Source organism: Xyrauchen texanus, chromosome 38 (assembly GCF_025860055.1).
Source record: "Xyrauchen texanus isolate HMW12.3.18 chromosome 38, RBS_HiC_50CHRs, whole genome shotgun sequence".
Taxonomy (NCBI): domain Eukaryota; kingdom Metazoa; phylum Chordata; class Actinopteri; order Cypriniformes; family Catostomidae; genus Xyrauchen; species Xyrauchen texanus.
In genome coordinates, this window is record NC_068313.1 from 19,250,809 (window position 1) to 19,273,353 (window position 22,545).

Below are 22,545 nucleotides of genomic sequence, written 5' to 3' on the forward strand. Positions count from 1 at the left end.
AGACCTTGTCCGTCAGGAGGCCATGAAAACAGAAGACGTGATCAACGACTACAGCCACTGTTTCCCTCGCTGAAGGTAATTTGGGGAGGGAAATGAAATGAGCTGCCTTTGAGAACCGGTCTACTACAGTAAAAATAACTGTATTGCCATTAGAAAGGGGTAATCCAGTAACAAAATCCATGGCAATGTGAGACCAGGGTCTCGAAGGAACTGTCAGCAGCTGAAGGAGCCCCGCAGGGAGTCGACTGGAAGACTTGTAGTTAGCTAAATCTGGACAGGCCGAAATGAAACTCTGTAAATCCCACACCAATGAGGGATGAGGGCCACCAGAAACATTGCTTAACTAATGCCTGGTATGAGTAGCTCCTTGATGACAGGCTATGTTAGAAGAATGACCCAACTGGAGGATGCGAGTTCGGACCGACTCAGGAACAAACAAAAGCAGAGTGGACTTTGACTCAATATCCCAGGACACCACTGCCACCACCCTATTGGGTGGAATAATGGTATCCGGGGAAGTTGAGGTGCTCTCAGTCTCAAAAGTGCAGGACAAGATTTACCGTTCTTAAACCCGGGGCGATACGAGATAGAAAATCAAATCTGCCAAAGAAAGGTGCCAGTAAGCCTACCTGAAATTTTGTCATTTTGTGGTGCGGATGCACATAAGGTTCTTGTGGTTGGTCCAAGCCACGAATGGAACCCCTGAACCCTCCAACCAGTGATGCCACTCACCCAATGCTAATCTGACAGCCAGTTACTCCCTATTCCCGATGTCGTAGTTTAGTTCTGCAGGGGTAAGGCGATGAGAAAAGAACGTGCAGGGGTGTATCCTCTGGTCCGACAGAGACCTTTGGGACAAATTATCCCCACCCCCACCTCTGAAACATTCCACTTCCACCACATATTGACGAGACGGGTCAGGATTTACCAGAATGTGAGCTGAAACAAAGCAGCTCTTTAGCTTTTTGAAAGCAGACTATGCCTGCTGGGACCAACAGAAACAAGTTTTGGTGGAAGCTAGGTCCGTCAGAGGGGCAGCAGTCTAACTGAAATTCTGGATGAGCTGCCAATAAAAACTGGCAAATCCCAGAAACCACTTGACTGCTTTGCGAGAATCTGGGACTGGCCAATCCACAACTGCCTTTACCTTGGCCGGGATCATCCGGATACCATTGGGCGAGAGGATGAACTTCAGGAATGGAACTGACTGTGCATGAAACTCATACATCTCCACCTTGACGAACAAACTATTCTCCAGCAACCACTGCAGCACTCTCCTGAAGTGCTGGACATGGTCACATGAGTTACTAGAAAGAAATTGGATATCATCAAGATACACAAAAACGAATCGATTGATACATAATTGATGAGTGCCTGGAGACGGCCAGGGTGTTGGAAATGCTGAAAAACATGACCAAATATTCAAAACGCACCGTAGGCATTTTAAAAGCAGTCTTCTGTTCGTCCCCCTCCCTGATCTGAACAAGGTGGTAAGCATTGCGAAGGTCCAACTTTGTGTAGACAGAAGCTCCCTGCAAGAGTTTGAAGGCCAATGACATCCCTAGCAAAGCATAACGATTCTTTTTAGTACCTGCAGTGAGAGACAAGACTGCCGGCACTTCAGACAGGATGTTGGGATGCCACAAGCATCTTCAGAGCTTCACAGCTCCATCCCTGGACCTGAATCAGCAGCTGGGCTGGAGGTGGTAAGCCAGCTCAACTGTGCCCAGTGTTTGTGGAGACTTGGCTGGTGCTGATGGAGACTAGGTGACACCTCTCCTAAGCTAAACATAGCATCCAGAGTGGGGCCATTTGTAACAGTAGACACAGCAGCACTGTGTACACTTCAAAGCTTTGCCATACAAAATGGAGGCCAAAATGAGGGAGAATTTGGAAATATTAACTAAAGTAAAGCCTTTATCGAAAATTTCCTGGATGAGAATTTGTGAGGTGGGGACCCTGTTCGCTTAGCAGTCAGTGAAACAAACTGTTCCAACACAGCTGGTTTCCATGTTGCCTAGCTTTGTCCTGGCAAGCATTCACTAAATCAAGGGGAGTTTTTCAACTGAAAGGAGAAGGAGAATTAAAGGGGGTGGGGGGTTCTCTGTTTGAATGCTCTAAAATGTTGATGCCTGTTTGGCCATTTGAAATTGGTGGGATGAACTTTGGATAATGGGGTGTTTCAATCAACGGTTCCCAAACTTTTAGGTGCATGCACCCCTTTCTAATCACTGACAAATGCCAAGCACCCCATCCCCCTTTCTTGACTGAACCCCTGTGGTTGGTCTGCGCACCCCAGTTTGTGAACCGCTGCTTTAAATAATGTATGCACACTTCACTAAATTAAATCAAACCTATGCTTTAAAAAGGCCTTAGCTATCATATTTTTTTTCTTGTGAAACCAAAATGAGTCATTTCAAAGTAAACCTATGAAAAATGGTTTTCTCCATTTCTTATACTCATAAACTGAATGCCAAAACCTTTTAGACTTGCACTTAATGCCCCTTGGATGGTGTTGTGACAGCAGATCTCCCAATCACAAGAATTTATATGAAAGGGTCAAGGAAGTTATATCACTTTAGAGCCGAGAACAAACCGCCTCCAGCATTAGGCAGAGAGGAAGTCATGACCCATAAGAGAAAGGCCCAAATTGCTGTCAAAAACACTGAAGGTAATTTATATTAAGATTCAAAGCTGTGCAAGAAAAAGACAACTTTTTTTGACATCCATTTAAACTTTGGTTCTCCAACAAAGAGCATTAAGACTTACTTGTTATCGTCTTGTGCTGAACCTGCCCTTGACCTTATTTCGCCACCTGCTAGATGCCCTTTGACCCCTGGGAGGGTGAGGATCAAGAGGCTTCTGATGTTTCTGAGTTATGGTGGCTGACCTAGCTGGACTGGATGCTGCTGATCACATAAACACAGGATGTACTGGCACACAGAGAAAATCAGGTCTGTATGGAAAGAGGTCACAACTGTATTAAGGGACCGATGACCAGTAAATCTAAACCGGTACTTCCACAATATCAATGAGACCTACTGATTTTATCTGATTGGTTTTATCTAAACATATGAACAATATAAATTAGTACATACACACTGTAAATGAGCTGAATTTTTTGTAATTACTGCTGTCAATAGAATGCATAATACAATTATAAAATGTATAAACATTATTAATGTAAAATATATAAATTATTGCAAAGGTAATCTCTAAATTAAAAGTTTAAAATGCATCTTGATATGTCTGATTTCATAAATAGATACTTTTATTTTATTATTTTAAATGTGATGATATATTCTCAGATCAAAATTTTTAAAATTATCTCTTTAGCTTTTTACTATTTCCTGCTTCTCACCACAGTCATGCTTGGGTGTCAGAAATCCTACTCTATTAATTAATAAGCTGTAAGTATTGGACAGAGGAATGAGGCAAACCAAGAAAAGAAAAAAAAAATCTTAGATTAAGTGTTCCAGTGAGCTACAGTGTTTAACAATACACATAAGGACCTACATTTTAGTCAGAGGGTACAGCAAACAAGATGGACAGGGTCATTTCTACATTTTCATATCTATTTTTAGACATGGACCTTTCTGTCTGACCTTTTCTTAAAAGACACAGATCCATTACCACATTGACCCCATGTAATTGTTTGCCCCCCCTCCTCAAAAAGAAAGAAAGAAAAACAGTCAAACAGAAAGAATGTAAGACAGACAGAAAGAAAAATAGAATGTAAGACAGACAGAAAGAAAAATAGAATGACAGACAGACAGAAAGAAAAATAGAATGACAGAAAGAACGACAGACGGACAGACAGAAATAATGATAGACAGACAGAAAAAAGAGACAGCCAAGACAAAAAGAAATAATGAAAGGTAGAAAGTACAAAAATAGAATGACAGAAAGAACAACAGACAGACAAAAAAAGAAAGAATGCAAGACAGACAGAAAAGGGCAGACAGCCAGACAGAGAAAAGAAAGAACGAACAGGCAGACAGACAGAAAGAAAAAGAATGAATGCAAGACAGACAGACAGAAAAATAGAATAACAGAGAGACAGAACAACAGGCAGACAGAAAGTATGCAAGACAGACAAACGACAGAAAACGAGACAGACAGATAGAATGCATGATAGACAGACAGCAGACAGAAAAAAGATAGGCAGACAGGCAGAAACAAGAAAGAACAAAAGGCAGAAACAGAAGAACATTACCTCATGATGAAATTTTTCATGACAGCTTCAAAAATGTAGCTAAAAACTTTGAGGAACAAGAAATTCTTATAGACATTTGAAAATTCTCTCGAACCTGCAAACGAATACAGAAAAGTCTGTGCAATAAATTATAGAAATTGTGTTTTCGGTTTGCGTTCTGTTTTTATCACATAGCAAGAGAAAATTAAGAATTCAGTATAAAGGTTTGATCAGTAATCACTAGTTTCCTGTCTTCTTTTGGTTGAAATAGATCTTCCCGCCAAACCGATAATTTGACATCGAAGGCGACGTCAGACGTAAATGAATGCATGAGAGACCTCTGGTGGTGGTTTAAGGAAGTGGTATTAACAATAAATTCAAAATAAATATTTTTTTTATATATATATATATATATATATATATATATATATATATATATATATATATATATATACACATACACACACACACACATTTTCAAATGTACCGCATCATTAACGTATTTTAAACGTTCAAATGTATACGTACTTCATGGTAGTAATTGTTATAATGCCATTACAGATGTTCATCCTGTTTGTGTGAATAAGAACTGTTTACCAGATATTCACATATTACTGTAAAACAAATATCTAACTAATATTAGTTATATTAGAGAGAAATAGCAAAATTTCTCTCACGAACACACGTTAAAGCTTAGGACAAGTTTCTGATTAAATATATAGTAAGATAAAGAGCAAACAGTCTCTCAAGACTCAAGCGTTCAACTGTGAAACATCAGAGCCGCGCGCCTGATGACATCACAAATGTAAACATCGTCTCTCCATCTGTGTTGAAGGCGTGTGAGGCGAGGATAAATAAAGGACAAGTTCAAACAAACAGGGACAGCAACATGCTGTACACAAGGACGCCTCACCTCAATAAACATGTCTTATTGTGGCTCAAATAAAGTCCACACATCAGTACACACAGGGCATAGGTCCACATGCTGAAACTGGCAAATAAAGCAAACTGTTTTCCTTGGGTGTCCTAACTTTCGAAATTGCCTTTTCTATTTCAAATGATGTGTTATCAAGCATATAAATAGGTCAATTTGTGTCAAATTTGGTGGGGGAAGAAAACATTGATGTAGCTTAGTGGTTAATGATATGGACTATTCAGATCAAACCCCAAATGGGCTTTACCCCAGGTAGCTCTAGGGAGGTTGTTTCTCTAAAAGTACTAAGTTGTTTTGGATAAAAGCAGGACATAAAATGATCCTAGAACGAGAAATTGAATGTTGGTTGAGATTTTGAAATTCATCCTAATCTAAGGGGGTGTATATGATATGGTACCTTTAAGATGTGGAGGAAGGATTCAAAAGATTCTTAATTAATCCTTCATTAGTGTCTCTGACACACAAATTAACATGACTGATGTCCACTTGTGGGTATAAATTATAAGATGATCCCATTGCTTGACACGGTAAGAAGAGCCCAATTCAACAGTTTTCCACATTTATTTTATGATAAGAGGTTCATAAAACATCTCAGACGTACCACTTAAAATATTCTTATCTTTAAAACCCTCTGTAGGCAGGCGAGGGCATAGATTTATGCCCTTGCTATGCCCATGTCACTGCTCTAAAACGTTTTACATCTTATTGAGCAAAAAAAAATGTCACAAATGGATGTGAATACGAAACACAAACAATACAAAGAAAATGGTGGCTCAGAATTTACACAAGTGCTGCACTGGAACTTTAAAAACATTTTAGAGTGGTAATTCACAATACAGTATGTCGATACACACATTTACTATCACCTTATTCCATCTTTTACTTTTTAATTTTCTGTGAGCGTGTGCATGTGTGATCACATTGACGTACTGCTACATACATTACTCAGTGTGTTGTAATAAGGCAATGTGGTACTAAAAGAAACAATTTCTCTGAAAACTACCATAATTATTATTGACTCTATAGTTTTGTTTAATGTTAATAAAGAATGGAGAGGGTATTATTAATAATTAACACACACAGTTGAATGTAAACGGCCCATAAACTTAATTTACAATCCTATAATTTAGTCATTTTAGTCAAAAATGAAATTTTGTAAAAAATGACAAATCTGTCATCATTTAATAACCCTCATAGTGTTCCAAACCCCTGTGAGAAATTTTGAAGAAAATTGATGCTGCTCTTTTTTTTTTTTAATAATGAATGTGAATGGTGACTGAGGCTAAAATTCTGCCTTCGGTTTGTGTTCCTCTGAAGAAATTAAAAATAAAGTAATTTAGGTTTGGAAAAACATAAGGGTGAGTAAATCATATTTTCATATTTCATACTGACATGTTTGGGTAAATTGTTCCTTTAAAGAAAAAGGGGGTAGACTGTAACCATTTTTCTTTTATCTGGTCACTTCAATACAAGTTACAAGAAAAGAAAAAAAAGAGAAAAAATATACATTCATAAACAAATCTTTTACATAACACCCGCAATTAAGATAAAACGAAACATGGATTTAACCTCTTCACAATGTATAGGGAAGGCAAGATGGCTACTCTCACCTCTGCTTTTATGTAAGCTTGGCACAAAAGACTAGAATGAAGCCTTATGCTCGGACAAGAACTGCACAGGCTTCATTGCAATTTGGAACTACTTTACAGAGTCTCAGAAACAAACACACTGCGCTGCCTGTGGCGGTGTGACTGAAACGCTGGTACAATCTACATTAACCCAGTTCCCTGAGAACACTAAAGGACTAAAAACAATGGCAGCACACTGGATATGCAATAATATTCTTTGCTAGATAAAATGAGTCAGATAAAACAAAGTAAAATAGCAGACAAACTATGTTACAAATTTCACATTTTCAAAAAGCAGAGGGAATAAACCTATTGCAGACAGCAAAAAAATGAAATAAAAAAATAAACAAATGGATACAAAGTGTAAACAAGGTACTGTGGACAAATGCAGGTCTACTGACATAAAGTGACACAAATCGAGCTTATGTAGCAAAAATAAAATCCTGTGCAATTTGCAGTCGACAGCCTACATACCTCCTTCCCTTATCATCAGCATTCATTGTTCCATTTTTTCATCTGTACACATAAATGAGGTTTGCTTTTTACTGAATTTTTTCCTTTTTTGTGTGTTTTTTGTTTGTTTTTGCACTGATGTTGTACCCACATCTAGGTGCATATTTTGGTTTTAAGCAAATGTATTGCTCGTGTGAGAGCTTGTAGTAGAATAAGGGTCTTTTCCCTGTTCAGTGACTCAGTTAACAAACTCCTTCACAGTTTGCTTCAGTTAATGCCTACAAAGTCAAATACCCACATATATTGTATATAAAAAAATAAGTTATTGCGCATCCGAAAAAAGTGCATCTTATATTCAAAAATATCTCTTTTGCTCCATGCTTTCTTTTCTTCCTTCGTGTCCTGAAACTCAAATCCAGTCTTTCTAATGTGACGGGGGTTCGAGAGGAAGAGGGCTCATGTGAAGAAGAAGAGAAAGAGATATCCAGCTATGCAATCACCATGGGAACATCATCTGAAAAGCCACTGATCATTGGAGCATCTTCATCATCATAATCACCTGAACAAATGAGGAAAAAAAAAAAAATAACAGTCTAGTTTAGTTTTTTTTTTTTACTGTAAAAAGTAAACTGAACTAACCTGAATTGAAGAGGTCGAAACTAAATAAAAAAAAGAACTGAACTAAACTGAATAGAAGTGAACTTAATGAAACCAAAACAGAAGAAACTGAATTGAACTGAAAAATACTGAATTGAAAATAGAACAAAACTAAACTGAATTGAAGGGAACTGAACTGAACCAAACTGAACAGAACTTCAATAACCTGAATTGAACAACTGAAGTGTACTGAACTGAAGAGAACTGAATTAAACTGAATTGAAGTGAACTGAACAGAACTGAACAAAACTGAACTGAATTGAACTGAAGAGAACTTAAACTGAATTGAAGTGAACTAAATTAAAATGAAGAGAACAGAAGTGAATGAAACTGAATTGAAGTGAACTCAACCAAACAGAATAAAGAGAACTGAACTAAACTGAATAGAACAGAACTGAAAATAACTGAACGAAACTAAATTCAAGAGAACAGAATGGAATAGAACTCAATTAAAGAGAACTGAACTAAACTGAATTGAACTTAACTTTACTAAACTGAACTGAAGATAGCTGAACGAAAATGAATTGAAGAAAACTGAATTGAGGAGAACTGAATGAAAATGAATTTTGAACAAAATTTAAGTGACCTGAATTTAATTGAAAAGCAGAAAGTAGTAAAAAAACATTTTAATAGACAGGAGACATTAGTTAGATTTTACCCAGCTCATCGCCTGATGAGAAAATAGCAGAGCCCAGACGAGAGTTGTAGTGGCTGTTAGCGAAGGCTGTGAAGCTGTGCTGTAGCCGACGATGTCTGAGGTAAAGCACCACCAGACCTCCACACACACCCACTAACAGCAGGAACAACACTGGAACCACCACCGCTGCCGTGTCTCCTGATTTACCTGATTGAGCTGCAGCATCATTGGGCCCTGAAACACAACATAAAGGTGTCAGGAGCAACGCCTTGTTCCACGAATGGCCACAGAGAAACCCTTTATTTCGGAAAATAATTTTAAGAAAAATAAAAAAGCAAAATTTCAAATAAACAAACAGTTTATAAAAGCTCATGCCTGCTCCTTTCCCCAGTTCATCATATAACAGCACCGCTGACTCTCCGCACAGCTGGTTGTTGAGTAGGCAGCACGCACGCACTGAAAAAGTGTAGTTATGGCCCACTAGCAGGCTGTTGATTCTGAAGAAAGTCTCTGTGGTGTTGCCCAAACACGAAGACGAGTTGGTCACACTATCATGCGCGTACACCTCATAACCCTGAGGAGTCAGTGATCATTAGTGCTGTGGTGTGCAGTATTTCCAGTGTAATTACAGGTGTATGAGTGAGCATGTAGTATATTGAAAGGTTCAGGTCTCTAACCCTGCTCTCATTGAAGCTTTGGTCCTTCACAGCCAGACTCTTCCAGAAGAGGAACACATGGTCCTGTTCTTCTATGATCTTCAGGGCCTCAGGTGCAGGCAGAGGAACTGTGTGGATAAAATGGATTTAAAGAAAAATATAATAAAAATATTGAACATATGCACAGCAGGAACCCAAAGTCTGTGACTACTACTGAAAATGCTTCTGTTATGCATTTTGTTACATATGCAAAATTTGTTACAATTTTCTTCAGTACAAATGATATAGTCAGCATAGCAATTTCAGTGAAAAGCTGAACTGTTATTTTGTTTGTCTCCCTTGAACTTTAATGCTTTATTCAAGATGGCGTGGACTCCACAGGTTTGTGCAAAGCATATGGATCCATGTTATCCCCACATGAAAAAAATAAAAAGTTTTTTTTTTTTTGACAAAATGTTCTTTTAGACTAGAATATTATAAGACGAGAGGGCCATACCGGTGTTGAGCGTGTAGCTGGCCTCTTTGCTCATATTAAGTAGTCTGATGGTGATGCTGTATCGTCCTCCAGGCTCCAGGCCCTTCAGCATGTACTCCACTGTGTTATTCTGAGTGTTCACCTTATAGTCCCGCTCCGTTTTACGAACCGTGTCTCTCACATGCACTGCATATGTCTGATACATACACACAGAGAGATGCTTTTAACACTCAACAGTAGACTACCCTATCTAAAATTTAACTAAACAATTAAACTGTTTTATATAGAGAGTTTGGGGACCCCTGGTCAAATGTGTAAATGTATACAAACAAGCTAGTCAATTACAAGATGACAAAGGACCAGAATTTAACTCATCGTACCAGAGGACTGCCAGGAGAATCATACGGTGGCTGCCACTTCAGAGTGGCCTGTGTCTTATCCACTCGCACTTTATGCAGGTTTCGGGGTGGCAGTCGCTCATTGGGGATCATTTTCACTACGGCATATTCAGACGGAGGACCAAGGTATGGAGAGATCACCCTCACCTGAAAACCACACACACATTTAGCATCTGCACACATGCTGTTATCATGAGGACCAATGGCATACTCAAAAGTGAGGACAATGGTGGATGCTAACCAGGAAGAGGTACTGCTCATCGCTGTCTACGATGAGAGTCAGGCTGTTGGAGGTGGTGATCTGTTGGTGAGGTCTGCGGTACAGGTCCAGGAATGAGGTGGCGTAGAACAATCCATACATCTATTCGAACATATACAGTAATACACATGAACACAATCACATACTTTATATCTGATATCTACCATAATACGCACAAAAATACAAATCTCGCTACAGTAGTAACGAGTAACAACTTTATTCAGTATCCGAGTACTGTCACCACAGTTAACGGGAGACTGCTGTGAGTGATGTTAGCCTAATAAATGCATCTGTGAATTCTGTATTGAAGTAATTTCTTTACAGTAAGTCTCCACCTACCAGACCCAACCAGTAAGTGGCGATATGCACGAAGAATGTGAATTGCAAAAAACACAAAAGAAGAATCTGGAATTAAAAGTGAATGTGCCTTATATATTGACCTATTTCTCACCCACACCTATCATATCACTTCTGAAGACATGGATTAATGCATCAAAGTTCTGGCCACCACTCACATCAGCAGAGCGGAACTATTCTTCTAAAAATCTTTGTTTGTGTTCAGCAGAAGAAAGAAAGTCATACACATCTGGGATGGCACGAGGGAGAGTAAATTCTGAGAGAATTTTCATTTTAGAGTGAATATTATTATAATTTTTTGCAATATAACAATAATCCCAGTAGTTTATTTCATCAAGCACTGTTTTAGTAATTTGTATCTTTGTTCTATTGTTTTATTTGATCTATGGCTTATTTTGTGTTACTACATTCTTCATTGTATTTCTAACTGTTTGTTTTAAGTTCAAATCTTAACTAAGAAATACTGTTTAAAATGAAAAATTAATTAAACTTCTACTTTTATGTTTTAATTTGTTAATTAAAAAAGTTGTGACAGTATGAAAAATGCTAATAAAAACAAAAAAGGATTGATTTGTAAATTATATTCACCCATGTTATATTGAAAGCACTACAACTATACATTATATGATGTTTTCTTGTGAATTGTGTTTGGAAAATGTACAGAAACTTCAAATCAGATGATTAAAACACGCTCCAAAAAAGTTGGGATAGTCGAATGTTTACCACTGTGAAACATCAGCATTTCTTCTAATAAAACTTATTAAGCATTTTGGCACTGAAGACACAAGTCTTTACAGTTTAAAAAGTGGAATTTTCCCCCATTGATCCATTATGCAGGAACAATTGTACAGGGTCTTAGTTTCCATATTGTGTGCTTCATAATGCACCAAACATTCACAATTGGAGATGGTCAGGACTGCAGGAAGGCCAATCTAGCACCCGCACTCTCTGCTTACACAGCCATGCACTTGAAATCTGGGCAGTAGTAGTTTGAAGTTGTCCTGCTGGAAAATGCAGGGATGTCCCTGCATACAGTTGAAGTTGAATAACGTTTATGCATGGTTTTTGAAAATCTAAATTTTTAAGTCACTGAAATAAGGCCATATAACACATACTAAATATTTGTCCACAAAATTTTGAGAACTGGATCTTGTAGCCTAGAGTTTGCAACAAAATTATGTGAAAACCATCCTGATCACTCATTCATACAAAACAATATAGTAATTGAACTTTTGTAAGACACTTTTAGTATTAGAAAGGTAATATGTGAGGAGATGTGGACTATCATGAATATTGAGGTGATTTACACCTGAGGAGACAAAAGACCCCTCCCCTGGGCCTATCAATGAGGAATGTGACAGAAAGAGAATGAATGTGAGGAGACTTAATGATCCAAATCAAGTTTTAAGTTAAAAGAAGTAATCTGACTATACATATTCTTTACATAAAGACTTTACTTAATGTTAGACCTACACTACCATTTAAAAGAAGTCTCTTCTGCTCAACAAGACTGCATTTATTTGATCCAAAATACAGTAAAAACAGTGATATTTTGAACTATTTTTAAGTCAAGTCAGTTTTATTTGTATAGCGCCTTTCACAACACACATCGTTTCAAAGCAGCTTTACAGAAGATCAGGATTAACAGACGATAAAACTGTAATGTCTATAATGTCGATGAATCATCATTGTGTAATTAGATAAAATACGATTGTTAATCGTGTTTAAAAATTATTAAATAATAGTTGTATTAATAACTGCAGTGAGCAAGCTGTAGGCGACTGTGACAAGGAACATAAAACTCCATAAGATGTTGATTAATGGAGAAAAATAACCTTGCGAGAAACCAGACTCACTTTGGGGGCCAGTTCCCCTCTGGCTAACATCATGAATATAATGCCAATATTACTTATCTATAGTTAAAGTCATGGTTTAACATTATTAAACTAAGTAAGTGTTAAGGGTCAGTGTTTAAACAAATATTTTGTAAGAACTGTAAGATTAATGACTAATGTCTTTGAAGTCTATCCTTGATTAATTGCAGAAGTTCACAAATTGTCCTTGTTAATTGACTGATGAAGGCTTTTGTTGGCAATAGTTAGTCTATGCATTCCATTTCAAGATCGTATTTTACAATTTAAAAGAACAGTTTTCTATTTGAATATATTGTAAAATGCAATTTGTGATCATTGCTGCAGTCTTCAGTGTCACATGATCCTTCAGAAATCATAATAATATTATGATTTTCTAATATGGTCATATTTAAAGTGCATTTTACTCATTTAACCTGAACAGATATTTGCAAGCACAAGCTTCGTTGATGATAATGAGGCAGCATAAACACTAGACAAAATATAATCTAAACATTCATATTATTTTTTATATCATATTACATATCACATTTATATTATACAGCATAAAATTTAAATGCCTGCTTTAGCCGAAACAGCATTTACTTGTAACTAAAACTTGCTTATTAGGACATATTTCAAAATTCAATACTCTGAATCCTGGCTGGCAAGTCTGGAAAAAGTCCCACTAGTAAAATATGTACATGTTTATATCAATTAGCATGTCAACTAATGTAAGTAAAACAAAATGACTTAATCATCCGAAATTGTATCCTCGGCTGGATCAAGTCTCTCTTCAAAATGCAAACGTTCATCGGAGTCCCGCTCTTCTTCTGAGGAAAATGTTAAATCGAAAAATGAATGAACTAGATGCTTTTTAAGGCACAGTCGGGGGCGTTCATCATTTGCATTGATCGTCTCAGCACATAAGCGTATGAATAGTGCACTCTGCCCGTGGGTGTGATCACACTAGGGATAATTAGCTGAGCCAGAAAAAACTGCACATCGCTTTGTTTCATATAGATTACATTGCAGGAGAATATTTGTTTTAAATTTGAATTGTTTTATTTAAAAAGTAGACATTTTAAGCTTTCATTAGACATATGTTTTATGTTTGTGTGATAAGTATTTGCAGAGTTTCAGTTCATTTTTGTTACGTGTTTCAGAAATATGCTCGTGGAGACAGACGTCTGATAGCTCACCCTTTTTATTTTCTTTATTTTACAAAAGCACAAGGTTTTGATGTTATTGTGAGTGTACACAAATAAAAGTAGACACTTTATAGTCTCTAATGATGCCTTACACTTATCGTTATGCCCCAAAATGACGGAGAATATTATGTTGTTTCCCGCTGTAATGATGAAAAAATCCAGCAGGACACACCGGCTTAAATGCACAGTAAACTTAGTGTATGTAAACTTCTGACCCACTGGAACAGTGATTTAGTCAATTAAAAGTGAAACAATCTGTCTATAAACAATTGTTGGAAAAATGACTTGTGTCATGCACAAATTAGATGTCCTAAACAACTTGCCAAAACTACAGTTTGCCAATATTACATATGTGGAGTGGTTAAAAAATTTGTTTTTAATGACTTCAACCTAAATGTATGTAGACTTCAACTGTGTCTGTCTGCATTCATGGTGTTCTCACAGATGTGCGAGTTACCCATGCCACGGGCACTGACACACCCCTGGCCTATACCGACACTTGCTTTTGGATTTGATGCTAATAATAGTTTGGATGGCCCTTTTCCTCTTTGGCCTGGATAATGCGACGACTTAGTTTTTCAAAAACCTTTTAAAATGTGGACAAGACCAAAAAACACAATACCACTGTTCTACTTTCCATCTAATATAAGACCGAGCCCAGAGAAGTCGGCAGAGCTTCTGGACCGTGTTGATGTATGGCTTCTGCTTTGCATAGTAAAGTCTTAACTTGCATCTGTGGATGCAGCGACAAGTAGTGTTGGCTAACCAAGGTTTACTTAAGTTATCCCAAGCCCATGTTCATGAAATCCATTACAGATAAATGCAGTTTTTTAAGACAGTGATGTCTGAGGGATCAAAGATCATGTGCATTCAGAAATGGTTCTCGTCTCACACGTTACGCACCAAGATTTGACCATACTCCTAGAATCTTTTAACTATATTTATTTGTGAAATACCCAAACCCCTTCCAATTTGTCTATGGAGAACATTGTTCTCAAAGTCCTGGATTATTTGCTGAAGCATCTGTTGGCAAATTGATAAGTCTGGAATGATACTTGCTCTTGAAGGTCTAGGCTGTTTTTGGAGGCTGCTTATATACATGACACGATTGCCTCACCTGTTTAATGTCTCCTGTTTCACATCGCCTTGTTATTTCAACTCGTCAAATTTGCATTAGTCTTAAATTGCCCGTCTCAACTTATTTGGAGCGTATTGCAATAAGCTGATTGAAATGACTGTACATTAAAAAAAAACTATGAAATTCACAAGATAAAACATAATATATTGTGTAGTAGTAGTGTTTTCAATATAGCGAAGGGTGAATTTCATTTACAAATCACTCCTTTTTGTTTTTATTAGCATTTTTCATTCAAACTGTCCCAACTTTTTCAGAATTGGGGTTGTATTATAAATAATATGTAAACAATAAATTAATATATAATTTAAAATTAAGGAGTGTATTTATTAGAATATTCATTTTTGCAGTGGAAATAATATTCGTCCAATTCTGGTTTAATCTTTTGAAGTTTTGTTATTGTGCTCTGTATATGCCTATATAGTCTTACATCAGCCTGAGGACCGGTCCAGCTGCAGTCCACAGCGGTCTGGTTAAGTGCACGGGCCTTCAGTGAGGGCTGATCAGGTCTAGCACCTTTGGTCTTCTGGTGGGACAGAGCAGTAGGACTATCTCCATAATCTGTGTGAGCCCACACCGCCACCTCATACACCGTCCCCGCTGTCAGGTTTGAGGCTGAACAAGAAACAATAGAAATAATCACAAACACATGTAGTGTATCTCCCTGTGGAAATGCAGATGGATGTTTGATAACTGATGTCTAAGGTGTTTACCTTTCAATGTTCCTGAAACTGTGTAATTCCAGCTCTCCTTCACGTGTTCATCAAATATCCATGAAATGATGACAACGTACTCCATCACCTAAACGTGGACATGACAAAAATTAAGTTAACATCAACGGAATGGCATAAATGCAATCCACATACAGAGGCAAAGCAAACGGTCTAACCTTATAATCAGAGGTGATGGACAAACTCATAGAGTCTTCCGTGAAGCTAGTGATCTCAACAGTAGGTGGAGACAGAGCTGAAAAGAGAGATTATACAACAATTTTTAATCAAAAGCATAAATGTCCTGCAGGGGGAGGAAGCGCTCTTCGGTTAAAATTTCCATGTTGGATTTACTGCCATTATTACCTCTTTGAGGAACAATGGATTTAATTTCTGTCCAGTTTCCAACCCCTCTGCTTGTAACGGCAGCCACCTAAAAAAAATGTAACGCAACAGATTAGAATACTGTGTGATAGGAAGAACTCTTTTTAACAATAAAAGGTAATAATAAACAACAGTCGCAGCCCATTTAACTACTGTGATGTTTACAAGTAAATAGTTTTACAAGTAAGAGACACATTTAAAAAAATTAAATTTGAATTTAGGCTTCCACAGCAGAATGAAGCCAGAGAATTACTCCCACTTTTAAGGAGGCCTTTTGATCATTTAAATGTATCCCATTGGTATACAGCTTTCAAATCAGTATTTAGCATTTTTGGCAAAAATGGATGCAAAACCTACAACAGTAATTGCCTAAATCTATTGTTTAAAGGGTCAAGAAACCCCAAAACACATTTTTTGATTATTTTGACACTAGGTGTGATACTTGGTGACATCAGCTGAAAATTAAAGTCATTATAAGCCAGCATCACACTATACTCCAAACAACTTGATTTTGGCTGAGGGTGTCACATGCAGACTTTTTTGCGGAGACCTCTCTCTCTCTTCAGTCGGAGGTATGACACACTTTCCGAAACAAAATGGAGTGGTGACAAACATACTACCTCCACAACTCTCTCTCTCTAATTCACTGTCATGTGGAGCTCGCAGGAATAAAAACAGGAGTACAGCATGAGCATAAACATTTATCAGACCTGTAGCTTGCTTGATTTGCTCCGAAGCACGGGCTAAAATAGCTACAATGTTGCATTTTCTTCATGGTTCGGATCGCTTTCACAATTTTTACCTGTGTCTGTTCTGCCACTATCTAAAAGAGGGAAGCGATCGTGAAGATAGACCTATTTCCAATATGGCCACCAAAATGCTATTTCCATATTTTTATGAATTACAGTGAATTCCTCTTCTTCCAGGTGGTCTCGGGCTGGATGTTTTGGTCCAGATCAGAGTGCGATTGCCATGCTCATATATGCCTATACGAACCAAACTAAATGAGAAAATGCACCAGGTTCCAAAACAAACTTTACCTTGTGAAAATGCGTGTTTGTGCATTTATCCCATTGATGCTTGTTGTAGAACGTGTATAACCACATGCAGCTTTCAGTTTGTGAAGTTCAATAAATGATGCGCATCCGCTTTCTAATGTCATTTAATGTAGGAAAAAAAATGCAGGAAAAATGCTCGGTGACAGAATCACTTTGAATTACAATCAGAGTTTGTGATGATATGCAGCTGTGTGCGATGAATATGTTCAGATAAGCTTGACGTCAGTTCTTCAGTAAAAGAAAAAGCTCACTGGTCAATTTACGAGAACACAAAACTCCGCCTCAGTGACAGAAGGATTTTTTCTAACAGTTTTGATGTGCTTTTCAGTGGCTGGAACCATTAATTCAGCAGGAAATCCAGACAGTCATGTTATTAACAACCTCCCGTTAAGAGACACTAATGTGCACTTTGTCTCCCTCCATCTGGAGGGTAATTATGTTAATGAAGCTCACACCTGAAAATCACTGTGGAGCAAGTTACCACACTTTTTGATGAAAATTTTTAAACACCAACTTCTTTTAAATTATGTGCACTGATGAATCGTGCACAATAAGACCGGGAGCATGCAAAATGTGTAAAAGGGGCAAATTTGATTCCATGTTGACTTTAAATCAATGTGTGATTCTCATTGTGTCTCACCCTGAATCTGTAGAGCAAACTGGGCTGCAGGTTCTTCACTTGTGCAGTAGTGACAGAGCTCCGCTTAGAAAACCACTCTGCACTGTTTTTTTCACTGTACTCCACCTGTACAAAACATACATGACATGAAGTATGTATAGATTCATTCTTTAAAGAACTTCGGCTTTGAATATTTGAAGGCTTCACACTCACAATATACTCCCTGACAAGTCCGTGTGCTTTATCCGGGGGGCTCCAGGAGCACAGCACTGTCCCATCCTGTTCGTTGCCACAGCTCAGCTGCAGACCCTGTGGAGGGTCCGGCACTGCCACACAAACATATGGATTAGAAAGAACCAGTCTGCATGCATTAAAGAAGACTAAACTGTTAATACTGTCCAAACCAGGCATGATATAAAGAAGCAGTTTGCTTTGGTTGGGATTTAGTGCAGAAACTTGCATTCAATAATGATTGAAAAAATAAATAAATAAATAAATATATATATATATATATATATCTCTTTACACACGCACACACACACACGCACACACACACACACACACACACACACACACACACACACACAGGTGGCCAAAAGTTTGAAATAATGTACAGATTTAGCTGTTTTGGAAAAAGATTGGTATTTTAATTAAGTGGCATTCAACGAATCACAAAGTATAGTCAGGACATTACTGATGTAAAAAAAACAACAGCACCATCACTATTTGAAATTTTTTTTTTTTTATCATATCTAGACAGGCCCCATTTCCAGCAGCCATCACTCCAACACCTTAACCTTGAGTAATCATGATAAATTGCTAATTTGGTACCTGAAAATCACTTGCCATTATATCAAACACAGTTGAAAACTGTTTGGTTCGTTAAATGAAGCTTAACATTGTCTTTGTGTTTGTTTTTGAATTGACACAGTATACAATAAACTGGCATGTCTTAAGGTCAATATTAGGTCAAAAATGGCAAAAAAAGAAACAGATTTCTCTAGAAACTGAAGGATATACAATGCTTAAATTGAAAAAACCGAAGATTTCATACAATGGTGTACACTAGTCTTCAAAGACGAAGCACAACTGTCTCTAACAAGGACAGAAAGAGATGTGGAAGTCCAGATGTACAACTAAACAAGAGGATAAGTACATCAGAGTCTCTAGTTTGAGAAATACAGTTGAAGTCAGAAGTTTACATACACTTAGGTTGAAGTCATTAAAACAAATTTTTTTAACCACTCCACAGATTACATAATCGCTTAGGACATCTACTTTGTGCACGACACAAGCAATTTTTCCAACAATTGTTTACAAACAGATTGTTTCACTTTTAATTGACTGTATCACGATTCCAGTGGGTCAGAAGTTTACATACACTAAGATGAGCAGCTTTTAAGATTAAAATTCCAGAAAATTATGTCAAGCCTTTAGACAGTTATCCAATTAGCTTCTGATAGGAGGTGTACTGAATAAAGTAGTGATCCTAACTGACCTAAGACAGTGAATGTTTTCTACGATTAATTGTCAGGAATTGTGAAAAACTGAGTTGAAATGTATTTGGCTAAGTTGTATGTAAACATCTGACTTCAAATGTAGATGCTTCACATGTCCTCAGCTGACAGCTTCATTGAATTCTACCCGCTCAACACCAGTTTCAAATTGGTCTGCATGACTGTCGTCCCAGAAGGAAGCCTCTTCTAAAGTTGATGCACAAGAAAGCCTGCAAACAATTTGCTGAAGACAAGCAGACTAAGGACATGGATTACTGGAACCATGTCCTGTGGCCTGATGAGACCAAGATTAACTTATTTGGTTCAGATGGTGTCAAGCGTGTGTGGCGGCAACCAGGTGAGGAGTACAAAGACAAGTGTGTCTTGCCTACAGTCAAGCATGGTGGTGGGAGTGTCATGGGTATATATATATATATATATATATATATATATATATATATATATATATTTACAACATTTTTGATTAAACAAAATCTTATTTATATTAATATATTTTTATTTTTCATTATTATTTCTTTTTTAAAAGATATATATTTTGCATAAAATTTCACTTGACAAGTCACGCTGGGTAACGACACAGTACAATGGTAATTTTAAAGACTTACATCCTTCTGGTGTGCGCAGTGTGAGCACCTCATTGGTCCTGTGCTGCTTGCTGAGACACTGAGTCTGCACCTTCACCTGGTAGGTGGTGTCCGGAATCAACACGGTCAGAGTGGCACTGCCCTTATTGCTGTTTGTGTCCATAACAGTCCATTGCTGGACACCCACCTGCCTGGAAATCAAATACAGCCCTTTTTTAATGACCCAAGTGAACCCGAGACATTTTCACTGCAGTAGTGTCCTGCTGAAAGTTGCTGAGTATTTTTGATACCTGTAGTAGATGATGAAAGAGCAGGAGGTTGCGGGCATGTTTTTGGGTCTTGACCAGGTGAGCGTCACAGCACCAGAGAAGTTGGCACTCCACTGCAGATTTTGAATCTTGTAGACTAGCGAATCCACTGAGGGAAGGTGAAACAGTGTGATTGAGATATATATATATATATATATATACCCTGACCATTAAATGCATGTACATACTGCGGTATAATACTGTACTTGCTGTTGTCAGCTTTGAATAGTATCTAGATTTTCCTGCATGAAATACCAGTGATCACAAGGCAGCAAAATAATAGTGTTAAATTAAGTAAGCTTCAGTAATAGGCTTTGGTTCTGTGTAAATTCATGGCAATCAGTGGAAGTCTTGTTTTCTAATGGCTGTGCACTGAACTGTACGCCACCTTTGCTGTGTGAGGTTAATATGGTAAAAAGATTAAAGGAGGACCAAAATATTATGATGGCACCAACGCTGTCTGTTACATTTTGAACTCTAAACATTCTATTGCTGTAATTCAAAGCGAGCTTTAATTTCACATTTCTTAAAAAGTAACCCCCCACAACAACAAAAAAAGGCACACCAAAGGCTGAAATTATATACAAAAAGTTTGAATGGGTTGAATTGCTAAATGAAACAAGCACTATAAATACACCAGCAATGGTTCTCAGTTTCTCACCGGTGCAGTTGTCTTCATCGCTGTGATCAGAACAGTCCATAAAGCCATCACACCTCTCACTATTGAGAACACAGGCCTCACCATCCGCACACAGGATACCGTTCATACAGAGCAATGGCCCACGAGTTGCTGCAATGAAAGAGGAAGTTCCAGTTAAAAGTCCTGAGCTTCATAGTAAAACCATAGTATTTTTTAAGTAGCTTTGAGCACTATGACAGTATAATGAAAAATGAATATAATCATTGAGACAATAATACCATGGTATTTTTCTGATAGTGAATAGTCTATTAATTTAAAGAAAAAACAAACTGGGTTTGCCTGAATCAGAAAGCTCCTCAAGTTAATGGCAATATTCTATAAAATTTCTATCACTGAAAACGACAAGCTAACGCTCCCATTATAATTAATAAAGCTGTCTACACTGCAGGTGTGCCATGTGATGTCGGAAATGCGGTAGCAATCGAGTATTATGAACTTGCAACACAATACACAGAGTGGACATTTTATCTGACCTGTGTCGGTTTGCATTTATAGTTTTGCGTTGGTGTGTCATGACTTGGATGCTCTGGAGCGAATTCAAAACAAAATTTTTACTCCCTAAAAAGGGTACTGCTGCAGGAGGGGACACCACTCGAAAGCTTGTTCCAATTGAAAGTGAGAACATGAATGGGCCCTTCCACAAGATGGAAGTAATTCTGTTCCCTTCAGAATACCCTCTTCGATTCTGCACCTCGGAGTGAGTAGGGCATAGTGAGGATCACTTGCGACTGGAATCCGTCCCACTCTGCTGTAGCATATAATGTTAAAGGCACCTGCGCTTCATTTTCTTTAATACGCCTGATATTTACAGAAATAATATTAATATTTAAGAAATTCATAATAACACATTATTACTGTCATTGTGAGATTACGAGATTTTAATTTGTTTTGTTTTTTTAATCATTTTCATTTAATTATTAAAATGTCTACTTTTTTCATGATGACCAAAAGGGCACCTTTAGATTTGTGAATGAAAGGGGCTTGTGCCCCTGCTGCCCTTATTCCGTGTACGTCACAGATGTGACTTATGCCTTGTTCTGCACTGTCACTGCTCGTAAGATGGGGTGTTCAAGCGAAAACAGGTCCACCACAGCGATAGTAACAAGAAAACTCAACATAGCTGCACACAAACCAGAGAACAGAACTTACTAAACATGTCTGAAGAGTTTGAAATTGAAAAGGAAAAGCATTTCTATGCCCAGCCGTATTTGTTAGAACTGGGATACTTTCACAAATAAATATATTACATTTTGGTAGGTTTCTCACCAAACCTTCTCATTTGCCCTAAGAACAAGGTATGAGTCAATTACAAAAAGTTAGCAGACTTCTAAATTATACTTTTGCATCCTTTTGAAGCTTGAAGACTAGATTCCATTGTATGACATCACTGAGCACAAAATGTTTTCCAAATTTCTCCCTTTGTGGTGAGAAAAAAATAAGTAAGTCATATGGGGTTATAACAACACAGGGGTGAGTAAACAATGTCTGAATTTCCATTTTTGCATGTACTATTCCTTTAAATAATATATATAAATATTTTTTTTTTAAATGGATGAATTGGACCAGAGTGTGGTGGAAAAAAAGCCAACAAGTGTCCAGCATACAGTATATGGGTACACCTTTATAAAAAGTATCCCTGGTGTATGCGTCATGAAGCTGGTTGAATGTCCAGTGTGTGCACAGCTGCAATCTAGGTAGGGTGGCTACTTTGAAGAAGCTAACATATAAGATAGCTTTATCTTATATGTTATTTATGATCACTGCATAATTTACATCCTTACATTTGTGATATTTCATAGTTCAAGTACTCTTCTCTTACT

The 22,545-nt window shown here is 37.5% G+C and overlaps 1 protein-coding gene across 1 annotated transcript in view; it reads right to left on the bottom strand.

Annotated features, from left to right (window-relative positions):
* Positions 1 to 5,687: 5,687 nt before the first annotated feature.
* LOC127631455 (sortilin-related receptor-like) overlaps positions 5,688 to 22,545 on the bottom strand; it is a 95,550-nt gene continuing 78,692 nt past the window's right edge. Inside the window, exons 33-48 of the mRNA XM_052109567.1 lie at positions 20,687 to 20,815; positions 20,008 to 20,134; positions 19,739 to 19,908; positions 17,830 to 17,942; positions 17,638 to 17,742; positions 15,922 to 15,988; positions 15,735 to 15,811; positions 15,559 to 15,646; positions 15,276 to 15,460; positions 10,275 to 10,394; positions 10,016 to 10,180; positions 9,657 to 9,831; positions 9,182 to 9,288; positions 8,880 to 9,078; positions 8,526 to 8,738; positions 5,688 to 7,769 (exon numbers count right to left, since the gene is read on the bottom strand). Coding sequence (XP_051965527.1) covers positions 7,699 to 7,769; positions 8,526 to 8,738; positions 8,880 to 9,078; positions 9,182 to 9,288; positions 9,657 to 9,831; positions 10,016 to 10,180; positions 10,275 to 10,394; positions 15,276 to 15,460; positions 15,559 to 15,646; positions 15,735 to 15,811; positions 15,922 to 15,988; positions 17,638 to 17,742; positions 17,830 to 17,942; positions 19,739 to 19,908; positions 20,008 to 20,134; positions 20,687 to 20,815 — 2,111 coding nt within the window. The 3' untranslated portion in view covers positions 5,688 to 7,698. The remainder of the gene's footprint in view (positions 7,770 to 8,525; positions 8,739 to 8,879; positions 9,079 to 9,181; positions 9,289 to 9,656; positions 9,832 to 10,015; positions 10,181 to 10,274; positions 10,395 to 15,275; positions 15,461 to 15,558; positions 15,647 to 15,734; positions 15,812 to 15,921; positions 15,989 to 17,637; positions 17,743 to 17,829; positions 17,943 to 19,738; positions 19,909 to 20,007; positions 20,135 to 20,686; positions 20,816 to 22,545) is intronic.